General features: G+C 44.1%; 1 protein-coding gene across 1 annotated transcript in view; it reads right to left on the bottom strand.

Annotated features, from left to right (window-relative positions):
- The window catches only part of LOC105194232 (protein daughterless), a 136,836-nt gene that overhangs the window by 15,052 nt on the left and 102,754 nt on the right, over positions 1-19,030 (bottom strand). Inside the window, 1 exon segment of the mRNA XM_039451196.1 lies at positions 2,047-2,128. Within this exon segment, the coding sequence (XP_039307130.1) occupies positions 2,047-2,128 (82 nt within the window).

Raw genomic sequence — 19,030 nt, 5'->3', positions numbered from 1 at the left:
ACCGGTGTTCGATGTCTGATAAAACTTTTTCGCCCCCTCGTCGTGGCCTGCCATTTATAAGCCATTCCGGTCAGCTACCGGGTGCCACGAGCGCCGACACGTATTTCGAAAGCGTACTTAAACTGCTACTTTTCTCATCTGATCCATAATAACGAGCCCTGCGGCGAAAACTTGGCCGATTTCATAGATCTATCATCGCGCGCGGTTCGTCTGAAATATTTGCATATTCAAGCACGCGGAATTCTTCTACGGATACAATCGTATCATCAGCTCGCGACCCCTTTCTCCGACTGTACCCGCGCTCGCTCTCTACATTTCTTTAACGTGCTCGCGATTTAATCAAACAAATGCCTTGTTATTTTTACTTAAAATGTTGTAAAGCTTCCTACGATTGCCCGCCGCGCCGCACGAGTCTGCAGACGGGAGCTGCTGCTGCTGCTGCTGCTGCCGCTGCTGCTTCCTAAGAGTACCCGCGCGTGTGCATGGAGCGTGACGGTGTACGTCGCACCTGCCTCGCGCGAGATGACGATAATTTTTCCAAGATCCGTTATAATATATCTACAAAATAAACCGTAAACCGCAATTACAGCTCTGCAAAAATGAGCGGCGGCTAATAGAGCAATTCCACGCGCGACGCAGCAATTATTTCCGACGATCCACGAACGATCGTGCGGCGCAAATCAATTTTGGAGTAACGAATCGATATCACGGAGGAGAATTGCGAAAAAGAAAGAGAAAGAAAAAGAGTGAGCCGAGGAGGCTTTCCGCGAGCGACGAAAAATTATTAAAATAGCGACACTAAGACGCCGGCGCTTCGATAAATTCGTTGCGACAACAAAGTAGCGCGATTCGCCGATGGCCGGTGCCGAAGCGAGCGGCGCGGCGGAGAATTGCTTTTATTGGCAATATCTCGTCGACGAAGTTTCCCGTAGAATTTTTTTCTTTTTTCTTTTTTTTTTCGACGGCGGCGCGCCCGATATATCCGCGAAATCCAGCGACGAACTTCGACGCCCCCGCGCCGCGCCGCTTGAACAAATAACGAGATTGTTATTGTTTTTACGCGCGACAGGCAGAGCGGCAAATTTTACGAGCGAACGTTAAACAGTTGAATATTAGTGCGCTCGTAAAATCCCTTTTATCGTCCATTCGGATCGTTATGCGATTTCCAAATGATATATACGTACGTGTACGTACGTACGCGAGCGCGTGCACATACGCGCGCGCCCATGGCCGATGGCTGCTGATCTGCAGATAACGATCGATCTATCGGACCCCGTCCTCCCCGGAGGTTCGCACTATCTCGTTTAATTACCTCCACGTCCAACGATATCGATTATTAACAGATATAAGTCTGTATAATCTGTTTCATAACTACTTTCGTGAAATTTGTAATCGATAAAAGGAGTCTGTTACTAGCCGCTCTATTTTCGTTTTCTCTTTTAGCCGTGCAGTGCCTGCTGCTTATCTGAGAATCTTGAGAATGCAATGATTCATTCAAGAATAAAAATTCCATCGTCTTTTTATCGGAGGCACTAAAATAAAGATATAAGTGTATCGTACGATGTTTCTCATTTTTATTATTACTGTGCAATGGAGCCAGTTTCTTCGAGTAAAAAAAAAAAAGAAACTTTGTTTAAATTAAAGAAATTTGTGTACTGCCATATGGTTAAAGAAAAGTTTCAATGATTTGAGGAAATTCTTTGATTGTTCCTTTTATTACAATGGAATTAAAGAAACAGTTTGGTTGTGCAATGCAAATCTGTTTTCGAATAAAAGAAATATATTTTTAAAACCAAGGACAACTAAATTATTTTTTTCCATTTCCATCGGTTTTTCACTTTTTCTTTGAATTAAAAAAAATCATTTACTTAAATTAAACTTTTATTCACTTTAAAAAAGAAAACTAATCGTTTCTTGAAACGAAATAAATTTTTATTTTCGTCACAGATAATTTCACTTCAATTTGAAAGTAAAACCAAGTTAAAGAATCGACTTCATCAATTCAAACAACTTCTCTCCAGGTGTGTAACTTTTGTTTTCACTTACCGATGTAATAGGAATCCGCGTAAAGGGCACCCTTCGGCGACGTGTATCTCGGCGAGTCCTGCCCGAATTCATCCGAGCCATACTGCAACAGAAAAAAGGCGAATGTTCATTATTAGGAATTCAGTATTAAGTTAAACGTTTATCTAGGCTTAGGAAACGGGAAATCCATCCAACGATTCGTTCGAACGGGCGATTCGCTGAAACGGCAAAACGGAAACGGGGCGCGTATAATTTTCTCGTCGCGCTGCGTCGCGAGCCGCGAAACTTTTCTTTAGCCGAACCTCGTCAATCGGCGTTTCAGCATTTCTGGTGTAACGCGAAAAATTGCACTGTAATCGCGACGACACGCGGTCTCCACCACCGGCTGTTGGGCAGACACACAAGCACGATGTTGCATCTCCGTTTCTTGCGACACCATTGTGCATTGTGTTGTAGCGCGTCTCTTCATCGATCTTACGATAGACCCGGTCGACGTATTACGACACCGAGCGACGTCGTGGCTCGTAGCGAGAACAGTCATTAATTCAACGACGTAGACGCGAGAGAGGAACGTGCGCGCGTGCACGCTTCCAGAGAGAGAAAATCGGTATGATGGCGTCATTAAACGGCTGCACATATACATGTACGGGCGCGCGGGGTTATCCTTGCGCAACGCGGACATCAATAAAAATCTAAGATTAGGTCGTCCTCCTCGATCCAATTAACCGCCGTCAGTCTTCATAGGAATGAGCGGTAGGTTCGATTTAATGGACGACATTCGCCACGGCGATACGACGATTTTATTCTTCGTAAAGAGAAACGTTCAACTAAAACTTCGAGTGCTGAAAATGCCAGTGACGATGCAAGCGTCGTCTCGTATCGCGGGACTGAGATCTGTTCGGTGGATACACGCTGCTCCAATTTTTAGAACGCGGCGAAGGTCAAGAAGTAAAGCGATGATAAATTAACCCATCAAGACCCCACGAGATTCTCGCAATTTTTTTCGTATACTTTAAGTATTCAGGACAATTTGTATCAAGTTTTATCGAGATTGTATCCGTTTTTAGTTATTTTGTAAATAAATAAATTTTGTTTATTTTACAGAACTTATCTCTGCATCGCAATGAAACACTAAAACATCTCGAATATTTTAAGTACTTGTATAAAAACATTCAGATTTTCTTCACATTATTTCTTATTTAATTATCTCATTATTAATTATATTTGTATTATTAGAGAAAACGTACTTTTTTATTGAAATAATTTGTTATCTAGATAGAAAATTGCTGCCAAACTTTTTCTCTCACTTTCAAACGCAATATAAAATAATTTGTAATTTTTTTCATAATTTTCTGAATGTTTTGAAAAATACATCCTATACCTTCTTAAACATTTGTGTCAACAAAAAGGCCAGGGTCTCTTACTTCTTTTTTACTTCCACTTTCAACATCTTTTTCTTCTTTCAGATATTTCATCTCGTCGCCGACTAGATTTTCGAAGAGAAAGAGCCTCTTTTTATTTCTAAATGCCAATTGTGATTGAGACACGAGTCAAGGATTTAAAACAAAGAAAAACACATAGGGGCCTTCTGGAACCTAATGGGTTAATTATTCAAAGCTTATTGGAATTGCAAACTCGTCGCATATAGCTGTATATCGAAGACGTGACGTAAAGCGGTAACGATAGCATGGAAGTAGTTTCGCAGGCGATAAAGAATCCTCGATTGTCTAATTCGATATCGCACTCCAATCATTTTAATGAGGGACGAAGCGTACTACCCAGCGAACGGCGTTACCCAATATAACTTGATTACTCATCCATTATGGACGTCGGAACGTCTCCCCCGCAAGACTACGTAGATCGGGAAAAGTTCTCTCCCCGAGAGAAGTCGCAACGGGCCAAAGACGGATTATGCGATCGCGAGTTACATACAGAACATTCGTGCTCTTAGCTCCAAGTTATAGATTTATGGGGTTGACGCTCTCTCTCTCTCTCTCCTTTCCCTTCCCATCGCTCTATTCCTTGAATCGAGATAGATGCGAAAGGCTTCGGCGTGGAAGAAAGACAATGTAAAAGGATGATGCACAGACAGTGCATGCGACAGGAATAAGGGGGGGATCTATCGATCGTGGCGCCGATACCATCGAGGGACTCTCTTCACGTAGTCCGCGTTTTCGGTAAATTTACCATTTTATAGCTGCCGTAGTCCGTGTGACAGACAAACATGCTGGCGGCGGGGACGTGTGCGCGCTGATTCGACGATACACCGACTCCGTCTCCTCGCGCACGGGTCACGTCATACAGGGCGGCACATCACCACCACAAAGGCACGTTGATCCGGGCGACGGAGGAGTTTGGTTGCCGCGCGAACGAGAGGAAGACGAAGCGGAAGAGAGAGAAAGAGAGAGGAGCACCGGCCAGCGGAGAGGAACGAGAGGAAGATAGCTATCGCGCGCTCTACTACAACCCCACGTTCCAATTTCTCCTCTCCTTCTCCCTCTCTGGTCGTGATATATGTTAAAATATTCCACGGCACTGCTGCCTTATCCGCTTGCACCGCGCCGAAAACTTTGGCGCGCGATGCCGCCGGCCCTCCTCCCGCGTCCGGCGCTTTCTCTCTTTCGCTCTCTCGACCCGGCTTTTCCAGCACGTCGAAAAGTACCGCGCGCCCACTTCGCGAGCGGGGCGAGGAGGGCGGCGGTAAAATAAACTTCGGCCGCTAACGCGAGGACTATGGGGCGCCAGGCCGAAATTTAACGCCTTCTCCGGGCCATGAAAGAATCGTACAACTTTGCCGACGTCGGAACTTTGCAACTCTACGCTTACGCGCGGCGCGATAGATCGATAGTCGCGTGAAACCACGTGCGAATTTCGGCAAGGCGAGAGGATGACGACGACGACGACGACGAGACTCTCCACTTGATTCGACTCAAACGTGAAACGACACCGAGCGACGCGGCCGACTACGCGCGACTGTCGGCCCGGTCGGCCGTGGTATCGCGCGTTCACCAGCGTCGTCGATCGAGAAGCGCGGGGCCGAAGTGGGAGCGACGCTGGTGAACCAATCGTCGCGGCGGCGGCGGCGGCGGCGCTCGCATAGAGAAAGAAGAAGCGCAACGGCGGTGGCGGAGGGTTCTCCTCCTGTGTGTCATATCTCCGAACTGTGCTGCCGCCGCACATGGGAGCCCTGTCCGCGCGATAAGTCCGTCACGAGCGACTCGTAAACGCGTAATTCTACAAGTAGAAACGCGCGTCCACTCATCGTGGCGCATTCAATCGGAGAGACGGAGCTACTCGAGGACGGAGGTGCTAACGATCGCGTTGGCGGCCGATCCGTAATGCTCGCCGACGGAAAACAGCCGTACGCGCTTCGTCTTTGTCTCCTCTCTTGCGCCGATGTGATACGAAATGGGACAGAGAAAGAGAGAGAGAGAGAGAGAGAGAGAGAGAGAGAGAGAGGGGGGGGAGAGAGGGAGAGCAACGGACGCTATCGCTGACACACGCGTGACAAATGAAATCGTTTTCGAGAGCGTGCAATGCTGGCACCGGAGTATCTGGGAGAGATAGAGGAATAATCGCGTCCCGATAAAAAGAGTATCGAGCTTTATCAGCGAAACCGGTCGATAACGGCCTTACAAATAAGAACATTTCTCCGACCGGGAAACGGAGGTTAAAACTGGTATTAATCGGATGATAAGCCGCGCTTCAGCATTAATGCGCCCCGGTTCTATTAATTTAAATGAATTGCTTTGACACCCGCGGTCAAACGCGTAATTTCGGCATCAGCTAATCTCGCGCGGGCGCACTTTATATTTATTCGTCTCTCTTCGTTTTTCCTCTTATTCGCAGCACAGCAACAAACGAAATTGCAATTGAAAATAAACAAATTTAGAAAACGTTCGAAAATTAATCGAGATAATCCGAGCAAAGGGGAAAACTGAAAATAATGTTATGTATGTTTAACTAAAAATTTAAAGCAGTTGACGATATATTTTTCATAGAAGGTCTTCACAGTCTCTCGCTCGCATCGTCCCATTTATACAATAGCGTTCGATCGCCAAACATTTACTCGAATTACCTCGATTAGCCGTGGATCAATAACGAAATTCAGTAAAAATGTTTGCTAAGCGTATCGCGCGCAAGACGTCGTTCGATATTCACGAGCCGACATCACTAAACGGGCCATTAAATTATTCACCGAAAACCGTAACGGCCACTTTAACCCGGGCCCGCGGAGACCCGGGGCTGGACCACGTGCGCGGACCACGGCGAGAGAGAAAGAGAGAGAGACACCGTGTGGACAATAATTCACGTTTTATTTCCTCCTCGCGACAGGACGTGTAGGAAAGGAAAGGACACGCAATGATAAAAATGTCGCCGCGGTCGACGCGGCGGATCAGAAATCTTAATATGTCCCGGTCGGATGTCCACGGTGGTCCGTGGAGAGTCAGCGATTTCCAGCCAATATAAATGTCCTACATTGATTTAGTTCTCCCCCTCCTAGCCCCCTTTCTCCGGTGAGGTCTTACGATCTATCGGGAGGGTGAGACGGAGAAAACGGCGGTGGCTGGAAATGTAAGAGAGAGAGAGAGAGAGAGAGAGACTCGGACTGGACCAACCGAACGAAAATGTCTCTGTCAGGGAAATTAGCCTTCGAGGCTCTGAAATAGGACAGAAGGGTGCGGCACCGCGCACCCTCTCCGAGAGACGGATGTTATGAAACCTTCGGAAAATTGAGCACGTGATGGCCACCTCACGTTCTCGATCAACCGTCCACGTCATTGTTCATCCCTCGCATATACTCCGGAAATTTTACATCGATAGCCGTGATTCACAGCTCGACTCGCACGACTTATTTAATCCTACACTGTACAAGCCGATTTTAAAACGGACTTAACCACTGCGACCTGTTTCAATTATTTCGGTTATTAACTATGAGAAAGAGAACGTTGAACACTGAAAAAAAAAAGAGTTCGATAATAATAATAATCAAACTTGGATAAGTTATCGAGCTTTCCAAATATTCAATTAATACGACCAAGTATTTAGTACTGCTTAATAACCGATTATTTACTATTGTTATGTTTGTTTACTATTGTGATAAATGTTACTAAATATTTGGTTACATTGATCAAACATTTATATAAAACTATTTCACCAAAGAGCTGAATTATTATTACCAAAATCTTTTCTTCGGTGTATTTACACGTCGCAAGATCAAAACACGATTACGATATAATGATAATTAATGACAAAGTAAGATAATAATTAAGAATAATTGCGCTAATCAAGCTCTAAAATAATAATTCCAACAAATGCGTTAAAAATTCTGAAGCTGACAACAGCGATTACTTTCTCGGCACACTCGCTCTTCCCTATGACCGTTATTAAGTACACGTGGGCGGAAATGAGCTGAAGGGTAGTCAAGGCGAGACGGTACAGAGGCGGAGAGAGAGAAAGAGAGAGAGCAGAGGTAGAGCAAGGAAGAGAAGGACAGAGGAAAAGATGTAAAAGGCGGAGGGTCACTATCAACGAGATAATGGATCGCCGATTATCCCCTTATTAATTACTACGGCGAGACGTTTGCCTGTCGAGGAGTGAGTAGACGAAACCAGGTGCCCCGCCGAACGAAGTAATGAATTTTTTTCCCTCTTTTTCGTCGAACCGCTGGACCCTGGGAATTCCCATAAAGACGTCTCCTATCGGCGGACGATCTCCCGTCTCGCGCAAGGATGTTACGAGAACGTCGTCGAAATCGATTCGATTCGACGTCGCTACTAATTTTCGGCGCACAGAAACCGGATTTATTATTTTTTTACGCCTCGCTAATAAATCGACGTGTAATTGGCGAATCGATAAGCCTTATCGGCGGAGCCGTTTATTCCGCCACGCTACACGCCACTTTTTTCCCCTTTGTCGGCATAATGGGTTAATGGAGGAGTGTTTGTAGAAAAAAAAAAAAAGAGAAAAAAGAAGGAATAGGTGCAACGGTCTTCGCAGTTAATGGGCCCTGTGTGTCGTAGATGACGGCGAGATAATTTCAGTCAACAGCCTCACGCCGACCTGCATACACGCGTGTACATACGCACGCGAGCGTACGGAGACCGGCTCTCGTCACGTCTCGCGCGTGTTGCTAATCCCCCCCACACAAATTACCGGCGTCACGCAGAAGTACGGCCGACGATATCGGCAATAGAGAATAATTCAGACAACTCGAGGCGAAATTTGTCCAACCGTGCGATAAGAGGTTCGAGCGGACGAATCGATAGCGAAGTGTGCCGCCAGCTGAAAAGATTTACTCTGAATACTCGCTTCGCTCTTCCGTTTCTTGTATCGCTTAATTATATTCGATGTTCGCGAGTTACGAGCCGTTCGCCGCAACTTTTATGTACGTACGTCGGAAACAGAATCATCTTGCAAATTATTCGCGAGAAAATGAGGTAATAAAATATTTACTTTATTCCTTCATCCATGTTTACGACCAATCGCAAAATTATCTTCGACACATTTGCGCATATTCAATTTTACAATTTAAAAATGCAATTAAAAAATTCATTCACAAGGACTTTTCACAATCCACGTTTGCACCCCGAGAAAAAGTTTCTTCGAGTAAAAGAAAGTCTTTTGGTTGTTCCTTTTATTAGAATTAAAGAAATAGTTTGAGTGTGCACAGCAAATCTTTCTTTAAATGAAATAAATATATTTTTATTATAAAACCAGGACAACCACATTATTTCTTACATTTCTGTTAGCATTTTCTTCGAATTAAAAAGTTATTTAAACGGATAATTAATTTAATTTTAAAAAAGGCTAATAACGTCATTTCTTGATATCGAGTAATCTTTACTTTCCTCAAAGGTATTTTAACTTCAATTTAGAAAAAAAAGGTAAAGAAACGATTTCATCTTAAACGTAACTTTTCTCTAGATGTGGCGTTTACATAAAACAAAAAGTTTCTTATGTTCTTAAGTTTCTTACGTTTAGATCATTTCCTTGATTTAAATATTAGCTAGCGTAAAATAATTTATTTTTGAACTCAAAAAATATTTTTTGAACAAAGGAAATAATGTTAAAATAAATACATTTATTTAAACACGAAATAAATTTTTTCCAGTGCGCACACGGCGGTTAGTAATATTACGTCGCCGCCCCAACTTCCTTCGTTGTTGGCATGCTGGGTGTGCTCGTGCAAAATCTTAATTCGCGACGACCCATAGGGGCGCTCATAAGACGGCAGGGAGAAATGTGGGAACTTCGTGGTTCGATAAAAGCTGTTTAGCACGCTATGGTAATGACTGTCTCTTCTTTTCTTAAATTTATGCCTCTTACAGTCTCTCCCCCGTGTGCTACGGGATAGCGATGGGTTCCCATGGCGAAGAAGCGGGCGGCCGTAAAGGAAATACCCGTAGATGGAATAGGCATGTACACGACACGGGACGACTTCCGGTTGCGCCATTTCGAACGGCTGCCAGGAATTGAAACGTCTCCTTTCCGAACGAACACTTGCACTTGTTACGAAGACGTTATGCCTTGAATAATCTCCGAAGGTGAAAATGAATTAAAACACATGCTGAATTATGCAATACCGTCTACGTCGCGCTAACAATGGAGAAACATGCACATCCACTTTTATGAAAAACTATTTCACAAGAGCTCTTAACATACCGACATCCTAAATTTTAGTTTTCAAATGAGAACCATACAAAACCATACCTTTCTCTACATGCAAACAATTTACTTCTTCTTACTCAAATCTCTAAAATTAGGAATATTATTATTTTATTAATTAATATTTTAGTTTAGCTATAATTTCGATATTGAGAAATTATATTAATTACACTAATTTGAAATTATAATCTGAAAATATTAATTTTCATAATTTCGAGACGCTGCCAAATATCAAATTATATGATGTAACATTAAATCATCCGATGTCCTCGTGCGAGAACCTATTAAGATCTCCAATTTCACAGAATCGCACTTATCGTATCACTGCGAGCATCAAGATATCGCGACCACCGAGAAAACGACCTGAGAGAGAGAGAGAGAGAGAGAGAGAGAGAGAGAGAGAGAGATGAGAACCTGAGCGACGATGCATGGTCACGACAATATTTGAGTTTTGTTTAGCAAACGTTATTTCATCCGTCACCCGATCGGATGTTGTGCTTACGTCGCGGCACGAAAAAGACCTCGCATTTATCTAGCCGAAGAGAGACGATAAGAAGCCAATTTAGCGGCAATCAAAATAAAACTCGTCTTATCGATTATAATTCGCGTATTTCGCACGAGAATATTCTCGTACATTTCACGGATTCGATGGACGTGCTCGATAAATCGCGGGACGCGCGTTATTCTTGAAAATTTCTGCAACAATTTATTTCGCAGAATACGTTGAAAGTTGATGTGTACGTCTTCCGCGCGGTTACATCGGAGGACCGCAGAGCCCATGGTTTTTGTGGAAGGATATTTTTATGCGCCACGCTTCGGCACGCCATAATCGTCGGATGACTAAACGCGCAGTCGCGTGTAATTTTCGCTGAGCTGTCCCGAATATCTCTCGAGACAAAGCGGCTTCATTTAGATACGACGTCGTTTATTTTATTTTATTTTATTTTTTTTTTAATTAATCGCGGCCAAAATTATGCACATTGTCATCGAGTCGGCCCGGCCAGTTGTGCAAACAGCGAAAATGTAATCGAGTGTATTTCGAAAAAGCAATGATATGCGAATTAAGAAGCGATTCCGTCGCTTTTATCACATCGCAAACTTTTTCTCGTAAGTCATGATGATTCTAAAATTAACGCTGAAGAACAAAAAATGTTGTTAAAATTAAGATTGCCTCATTTAAAAAGTTTCTAAAAAAAAAAAAAAATTTGAAATTCTCTCGCCCGAATTTTCCCTTCATACTTAAATTTCTCCAGTGAGGCGAGTTCCACGCGAAAAAGATATAAATCTCGGAACACGGGGCGGCGAGATCATCGCGGACGCGTAACCGGTCGGCCTCGTTTTAATTGGTGCCCACTAATTGTTAATTATCAGTGGTACCCACCCGTGGAAACTTGACGTAAGAGGCTTAAGGCCATTTACATGGGACGGGTACGACCCGTCTGCCCGCCCGCCCGCCTCCGCAAGCATTTACCAACACCATCGCCGATCGCCGCCGGTTTACAACGTTATAACACATCAGGGCAGGTGCGCATATGTAATTCCGTATGGATGCCACCACCGGCCAGGCAGCAGCAGCACGTGAAAAGAGACCAGAGATCCGCGGCGGTTTACATTATTTATTAGACGTATCGTCGACGCGCATACACACCGGGTGAGAGCCAAGACAAACGGCCGCATAATCAACAATTAGCCGGTTGATATGCGCTACGTGAGTTTTTTAACGAGCAAACGCTATCTGCCTACGTCTACACGTTTTCTCGCTTCGCCTATCATCGCCCCGATCGCTGTGCAACTTGTGCGATTAATTTTATTTACTTTGCAAAACTTTATCATTCCGAGATCGGTGCACCAAGCTCGAATATATCGAATATTATCGAACTCCAAAGTGATTTGTCGTTCGATTGAATAATAATGATGATATTTATCGCACATTTTTCGGAAAACTCTGCTGCAAATAATATTCATGTTTTTTTTTATTAATCGTATTTTGTTAATTGGATATCGTTAGAAGCATCTTCAGAGCTTTCTTTCAGTTTAATTGTTCAACAACTAATACCAAAGTTAGATAGTTAAAAAGTTAAAAAGTTAATAACCTTTAGCACAATTTTTAATGGTTAATTTTTAATAATTTTTAACTTTAACTAATTAATTTGGAAACACAAATTTATTAACTTTTTTCCTAAGTTAAAAATTTTACATTCTCACAACAATAATTTCTTTGTTATTTCATATATAAACTTAATTTGCAAATAAAATAGAAATTTGTTGATGATCCATATAATTGTTTTGTGTAATCTAACTTTAAAAAACATGAGAATTTTTAATTCAATATGAATAATACTTAACAAAACTAACTTTCGATTTAATTTAAGTAAATTTAATCTTAACGTAACTTTTAACCGAGTTAGTTTTTTGTTCGTTATAATTTTTAATGTGACTAAATTAATTTTATAAACTATTCACTTCAAGTTAATTTAGTTAAAAAAATATATCGACTTACTCAACCCTGACTAATATTGTAAACAGCGTGACTATTACCAAGACCAGAACTATCGATGGTAGCAGGCGACAAGTTCTGTTACAAATTTAGGGAACAAAGAAGTGCTAGAAGAACTCGCCGATGTTAGAAACAATAGTTCGCGAGGGAACAATGAGAACGGGCGGGCGAGCTGGGTTTTCTTTCTCGACTGCTATATTGCGTCGACTCACACGACGAGAATGCGACTTGATCCCATGTAAAGTCAGGCCACCGCAAAAGGATCAAATCCGTGGAATCGGCCTCTCTAGGCGCGCGCGACCACGAGCTCCGCTTGTTCGCCGCTTCTCTCTCGGATCACCCGCAATAGAGAATATACATCGAACGCGTGCGTGTTGCCGCACCACCAACGGGGAACAGATAGAGATAGATAGAGAGAGAGAGAGAGAGAGAGAGAGAGAGAGAGAGAGAAAGAGAGATCGAGTCACTTCTCGAGAATGTGATTTAAGTCCTCGCATAAAAGACAACGTTGCGCAGAATTACAAGCGGCACGCAGTTCCGTCGTTCAATAGGATACGTCGACAGGAACGAAAAACCCTCCCTCTCTCCCGCATTACCGTGCCGAGAATACCGAACGATCGCCTATATCCGCGCGGCCATTCAACAGAGATGTCGCTCGGACGTCGCGAGTCGCGAACGAGATCAGCTCGCATTCCTCCACGTGACCGCGACTAACGTAGTAATGTCAAACTCGAAACAGAGGACGCGTACAGCTATGCCATTATTACGTGTATGCATGTATTAAATGCTCGGTGCAGAAGCAGCTAACTCTATTATGCTCACAGACTCATTCCAGATATGACTTGGAAGTACATAGATATCGGAAATTAATAATTTCTGTAATAATTTAATTTAATTCCAGACGCAAAGCCGCAGGGAATGCGAGCTTGCAAGATCGTTTTATGTCAATTCGGAGATCCTGACACGAATTACCGACATTTTTTTGTATTAAAATATAAATTCGAATTAACTTTACAATTCCAAATTCTCTTACACAATTTAGAAACACTGACACAAATGAAGAGAGCAAAGGGCGATTTCAACGATTAAAAGCTGAGATAAAAATTTTTTTAATGAAAAGAATACGTTTTCTTAAAATCATGTAGGATGCAAACATTTGTTCTGTTTAAATAAAAATATTTACTTTTAAGTAAAAAAAAATATATATATATAGACTTATTAATAACCTTGAGTATTATAATTTTGTATCAATACATTTTTTTACATTTAAATAATTATTTTTTAAATAAACCAATAATATTATTAAATTTAATTAAATTGCTTCCTTAGATTAAAAAATATGACTATCTCAAATATAAAAAAGTCTAACAATAAATATTTTTTAGAACCACAAGAAAAAATTATTTGACTAAAATTATTTCTTCATTTTATTTATATAAATATTTCAATTAAGAATTTTTTAACTCGACTGCAAGTAAATAAACTATTGGCACAATGATTTTTTTTTCTTTTTAGTCTTTTAGTCAAATTTTTTATTTTAAGATATTTTTTCTTTCATATAACAATCATGGAAAACAATTTTTAAACTCATTAAACATTTTTAAAAATTAAAGTAAAATTTTTAGAATTTTTGTGCGTACTTTAATTGTGTAAAAGAATTCCGTAAAACTAATTCAAAGGTATTTTCTAATAAAAAAATGTAGGTAATTCGCTTTAGAATTTCCTTAAGAGAAAAGAAAAAAAAGTGAAAGAGAAAAAAGGAGTGTGCACAGCCCTAGTTATGCGATAATTAGTTAACGCTTTTCCGTGACCGACAATCCGCCAGAAGCGTTTCGTAATTACAATAGCTCCTTCGACATGTTAACTGGACGACAGAATGTCTTTCCATGTTCAGTCGAACGTGGCGATATCTTCAAGGTTGCCGAGCGATAGTCGCGTCTTCCCTTCGTTTATTATTAAATAAATCGAAAAATGTGTAACGCTATGTACAAAACTCACAGGTACACGTAAAAGGCGGACAAAAGAAATTCGCGATCGTCCCTCGTCGTTAATTCCTGCATCGTAAAGTCTGGGAAGCACGAACGAGAGAATTTAAGCTCATCGGAATGGCGCGACGCGACGGCGGCGAGAAGCAAATCCGCATGAACGAGGCCAAGATTACCGTAATGGCTCGCTTTACGATTACAGTTATCGAGACGGAAATCTGCGAAAGCCCGACGTTAACTGCGGAAACCAGTCTTGAGAGGCTGCCAACGCCGTCCTTCAAGCCGAATCCTTCGTACCTACCTACAAACGCGTCGACATTCGGAATTATCCGGTATTTAAACTTCACTACGAGCTTCACGCTTGCGCCTGTCCTCTCATGCTTTACCATCCGGCGTTTTATTTTCGTTCAACCGCTAATGGCTTCAATTAGTATTGCAAACAGGTTGTGTGGTTCAAAGGACTTAAAATCTAAAGTTATTGAAATATTTGCCATCATAAAAGGGAATTCCGGCGGCCGTGCCGGAAGAACATTATCGTTCCTCTTTATGGCGAACTAAATTTTAATAAACTTTCACAATTTTAATATCATATGATATATTGGAGCAAGCCAATCAGGAGTCCCTTCTTCAAATCGCGAGAGAAAGAAATGAGAAAGGCGAGACTCTCTTGCGAGAGATAACGCACGCCGTTTAGAGTATTTCACAGATAATCTCTACGTGTTGCTGTGGTTAACTCTCTTACAATTAGCATAATTCCTTTTTGCCCGAGACTAGTAATTAGGCAATTTCTTTATACGCGCGATATCGGGATAATTTCCTTCTGAAAAGACCTCGAAACTCTCATCTTGAAAACACTTAGCTTCTTCTGATTTCCCAGACCATAATTATTCAAACGCTGTACGCGGTTCGACGGCAGCCATAAATCTTAACGTCGACGTTAGATAAGGAGAATGTCTCTACAATGCGCACAAAGGTATCGCGGGCGCTTTAATGATCTCACGATCTAATTAATATAATTGTCCCGAGGACGACGTGCATCGGAGTGCTCCACCAATCGAGAGAAAGAGCGAAAGAGCGAGCGAGCGAGAGAGAGAGAGAGAGAGAGTTCTGCTCCTATTTATTTGTGACTCTGGTAGTGGAATACACCTGCTAGCATTAACGTTCGCAGTGATCAATTAATTCCCATTAATTGAGAGAGAGACAAGATACATACGCTGGATGAGTTATGATTGAATCGCGATAACGGGCTGTATCCGCTTACAGTAAATTAACCGGATGCTCGACCGATGATACGTCGCTCCTCCGTCGTAAAAAGAATTTTCAATTACGCACCGACAACGGGCATCGACAGCGCGACACAATTCGATTCATCAGTGCCAGCTGATTTTCTGATTTGTTCAAAGTTCTTCTTTTTTTTTTCATCCAACACGAAAACTTTGCCAACTTGTACGGCAAGAATGATTATTCCTGCCGAAATGATATCCGTAGATAACAAAAAGGTTTCCGCTATTGCAAACGATAGCGGAAATGTAAATAACAAACGGATATCGACGAGGAGCGAGTTGCGGGAGATTCTTGGAATTTCGTGGAAATGTTCTTTCACAGGTGGCGACGTTCCCCTTCGTGTGTGTCTTTCGTATGCAACTGTGACCACCGCCTAATACGCGGCGTCGCGGCACATACTAATTAGCTCTGCGAGCGAAACGCGCCATGAATACAACTCCACATGGAGAGTGAGACAAACATTAGATACGAGAGCCACGGTGCTCGAGGTCGAGGCTGAACCTCGAGAGACACTTCCTGTCGCAACGAACGCTACCGGGACCAAATAACATCCCGCTTTCTCTTCCGATTAACGAGAAGCAGTCGCGAGAATACGTTGTTCTATTTAAAAGATAAATTTAAAGAGAGTTACCCTTACAGTTTCCCGCGATAAAATACAAAAGTGTGTGATAAAAGGCGCGGACCAACTCGAAGTCACATAGAAGTAGCAAGTTAATAATTCTTTCAAGAATTAAAGATTAAAGGATAAAGGGATCTTTTTCCCCCCTCCGTAACAGGTGTTCGAGTCGTAAACGCAATGTTCGCGGTCGAGTGGTAAATATCACGCAAACTTGAGCTGGGATGTCGAGTGCGTTCGTGGCGAGACGTCGCCCTCCCCCTCCCCTTTAAGATTTACGAACCGTGAAATTTCCGAGACGCGCCGGACACGCTCGCAGACACGATTTCGGCAACGCCAAAATCGATAGGAATTTATCGTTAACGGTTAACGCGTCTTGGCTATTGCGATGCTATGTAACCGATGCGCAGCACGCCACCCGATCGCACCGAATATTCACACGTTGACGATCGCGTAATCAATCCAGTCTAATAAACAACGAAGATAATCAGGCAGCAGAATCGCTCCGCATTGTTCTGGGCTCCGAACGGCGCGGCGCGGCGCGGCGCGGCCGAGAGAGCCTCACATTCCCACGATACTCGCTATTATGGTGCACGCTCCTTTCAATACCTCTCGTTATATTTACCCCGCTTTCCTGCCCCCCGTATTGTTTCCAATAAACGGGCGACGAGCCGAGTCGCATGATCGAACCGGTTCCGGACAGGTTGCTCGGGCTGGGCGTCTGAAATCGGTCCACCGCCGCCGTAATAGCAGCGTTCTGCAACTGTCCGAGCTGACTCGGACTGCTCCCGGGCTGATGATTGTCGTTGGACGTCATCAACGGGCTGCCGCGGGAACGATTGCACGCGACCTGCAGCAGATTCGAGCCGCTCGCGGCGAGTCGACCCGAGCCGATCGTCGCGACCTGCTGTTGCCGCACGTGCGGCGCGTTCTCCGCGTGAACGTACCGCTGGCCGACCTGACCAGCACCTCGCCGAACCTTACACTGATTACCGGCGGCGGCGGTCTTTGGCTCGTGACCGGATTTCACATCGATCCCGAAATCGCTCAGCTTGAAGTTCTGTTGGTTCATCTTGAAGTCCGCGTTGTTCTTGAAACTGCGATCCATCTTGCAAGTCGGTGCAATTTCTCTTTTGCCGAGCGAATGTAACTCGACTGCGAACAGCTGTCTGTCCTCTCTTGGATTACAAAATTCACGATCTTATAAATCACGTGGAATAACCGCGAGTTCGTTACTGCGCGGCGCTACACGTCGTCGCTCAAAATGTTTTCTCGTACGAGCGCGAGGGATCTCTCGGTTGGCGACCAACGACTGGCGCGTTAAGTGAAGTGAGAGATGAAATTAATTGCCAGGTGACTGCCGCGGCGATACGTTTGACAGTTCACCACTGGATCGCGGCGCACCGCTCGCCGCCTTGACACAGATCCAGCGTCGATGCAGCGTCGTCGATTCTTCCAATCCGCGATTCGTCGACGGCGGCGGATACGTCGTTCCGAAACGGATACACCTTTGAACACCTTCCAATATTTGCGAGTCGAGTTTTCACTGCCCTGCCGCTTATTGGCGGTGGTCGCGAGGATTCTGTCACCGTCCAAATAGTGACCGTAGTAACCAACGAGGCGACCTTGCGTCGAGCGGCACGGCCGCTATTTATCACGCCACCAGATACACGAGACGACGAATTAACATTTAGTGAAACTCGAGAACTCGCTCGCGCGCGCGCACGGCGCTTGATCGGAGGTTGCGACGCGTTGTAACGAGCGGCGATTATTGCGGATCGGCGTAACGTTTTGTTACACTCTTTGCTCGCGATAATCGTTAATCACTGGTGAAAGTCGCGAGGCGGGACGCTTGGAAGAATCGTCTTTGAACTCGCACCTCGACGACGTGTCCGTCGTCGAACGACGGAATTGTTGCGCCCCTGGCACGTTCGACGCCGCGGCGGGCGTCGATAACGAATTATCATCAAAAAAAAAAATAAAATAAAATAAAAATAAAAAAAAAAGAATCGAACTTATTCACTGCAGTATCGAGAACGGAAAAGTCTTCAACCAGAATCCCGCGTGCGTGCCAATTAAACGCGTTGAATCGCGACGCATCGCCAGGAAAAGGCGATGCTATTTTTACGAAGCATATCGACCGTGTCTACACGCGCACTCGATTTCCCCCCCGACATTTTTGTGGGTTAGTCGAATCTCGCCCCCGTCGTAATACGCGGACTCGCGTTGACGCGAATGCAATTGCATCACACGGTGTCACACACGAATCCGCCACAACACACGGTTTTCGCGGTGCAACGTCCCCGCGCCCGATCGGTTTGCTGCACTCTCCGCATTACAGATTTTTCTACCGAATATACGAAATTTCGAACAGAGATTATACCACACGCAGAGCGTGGAATGCATTCGCACGCGAAACCGTCCCACGGCGAAAACAATCGAGAGAGAGAGAGAGAGAGAGAGAGAGAGAAAGGATTAGAAGCCAACGGCTAGCTGGTTAGCCAGTAGAGAGACGACTGGTTTTGTGTTACCCGACTCATAGGCTACACACCGCACACGGGCACGGAGGAGGCTGGGGTCCAGCAGTGCACCCCTCCACCAGACGATACACAGAGCAAGTGTGCTTACTCCCTCCCTCCCTCCCTCTCTCTCTCCCTGCACAGTACGTACGTACAAGTCCCTTACGCGTCTGTGTGCACCGATGCACTCTCGCTCCGTGTATGCACGCTTCTCGCTCTCTTCTCTCTCTCTTTCTCTCCCACTTATCTCGGCTCGGCCCCACGAGAGACGCTTGCAGTCTTTCGCGCGTATGCACTCCACCGCAGACGAAATGCAAGCGTTGCACTCCGCGTGAGAGTCGAGTAACGTCTGCGCACTAAAAAAATCGTGGGAATTAAGATCGGGACGCGCCGCGTCGGAAGAATCCGAGTCGGAAAGATACAGCTGCGATTTGTC

Source organism: Solenopsis invicta, chromosome 6, assembly GCF_016802725.1.
Source record: "Solenopsis invicta isolate M01_SB chromosome 6, UNIL_Sinv_3.0, whole genome shotgun sequence".
NCBI classification, from domain to species: domain Eukaryota; kingdom Metazoa; phylum Arthropoda; class Insecta; order Hymenoptera; family Formicidae; genus Solenopsis; species Solenopsis invicta.
Note: the sequence above shows the minus strand (reverse complement) of the source record. Positions and strands in the feature narration are given on the sequence as shown.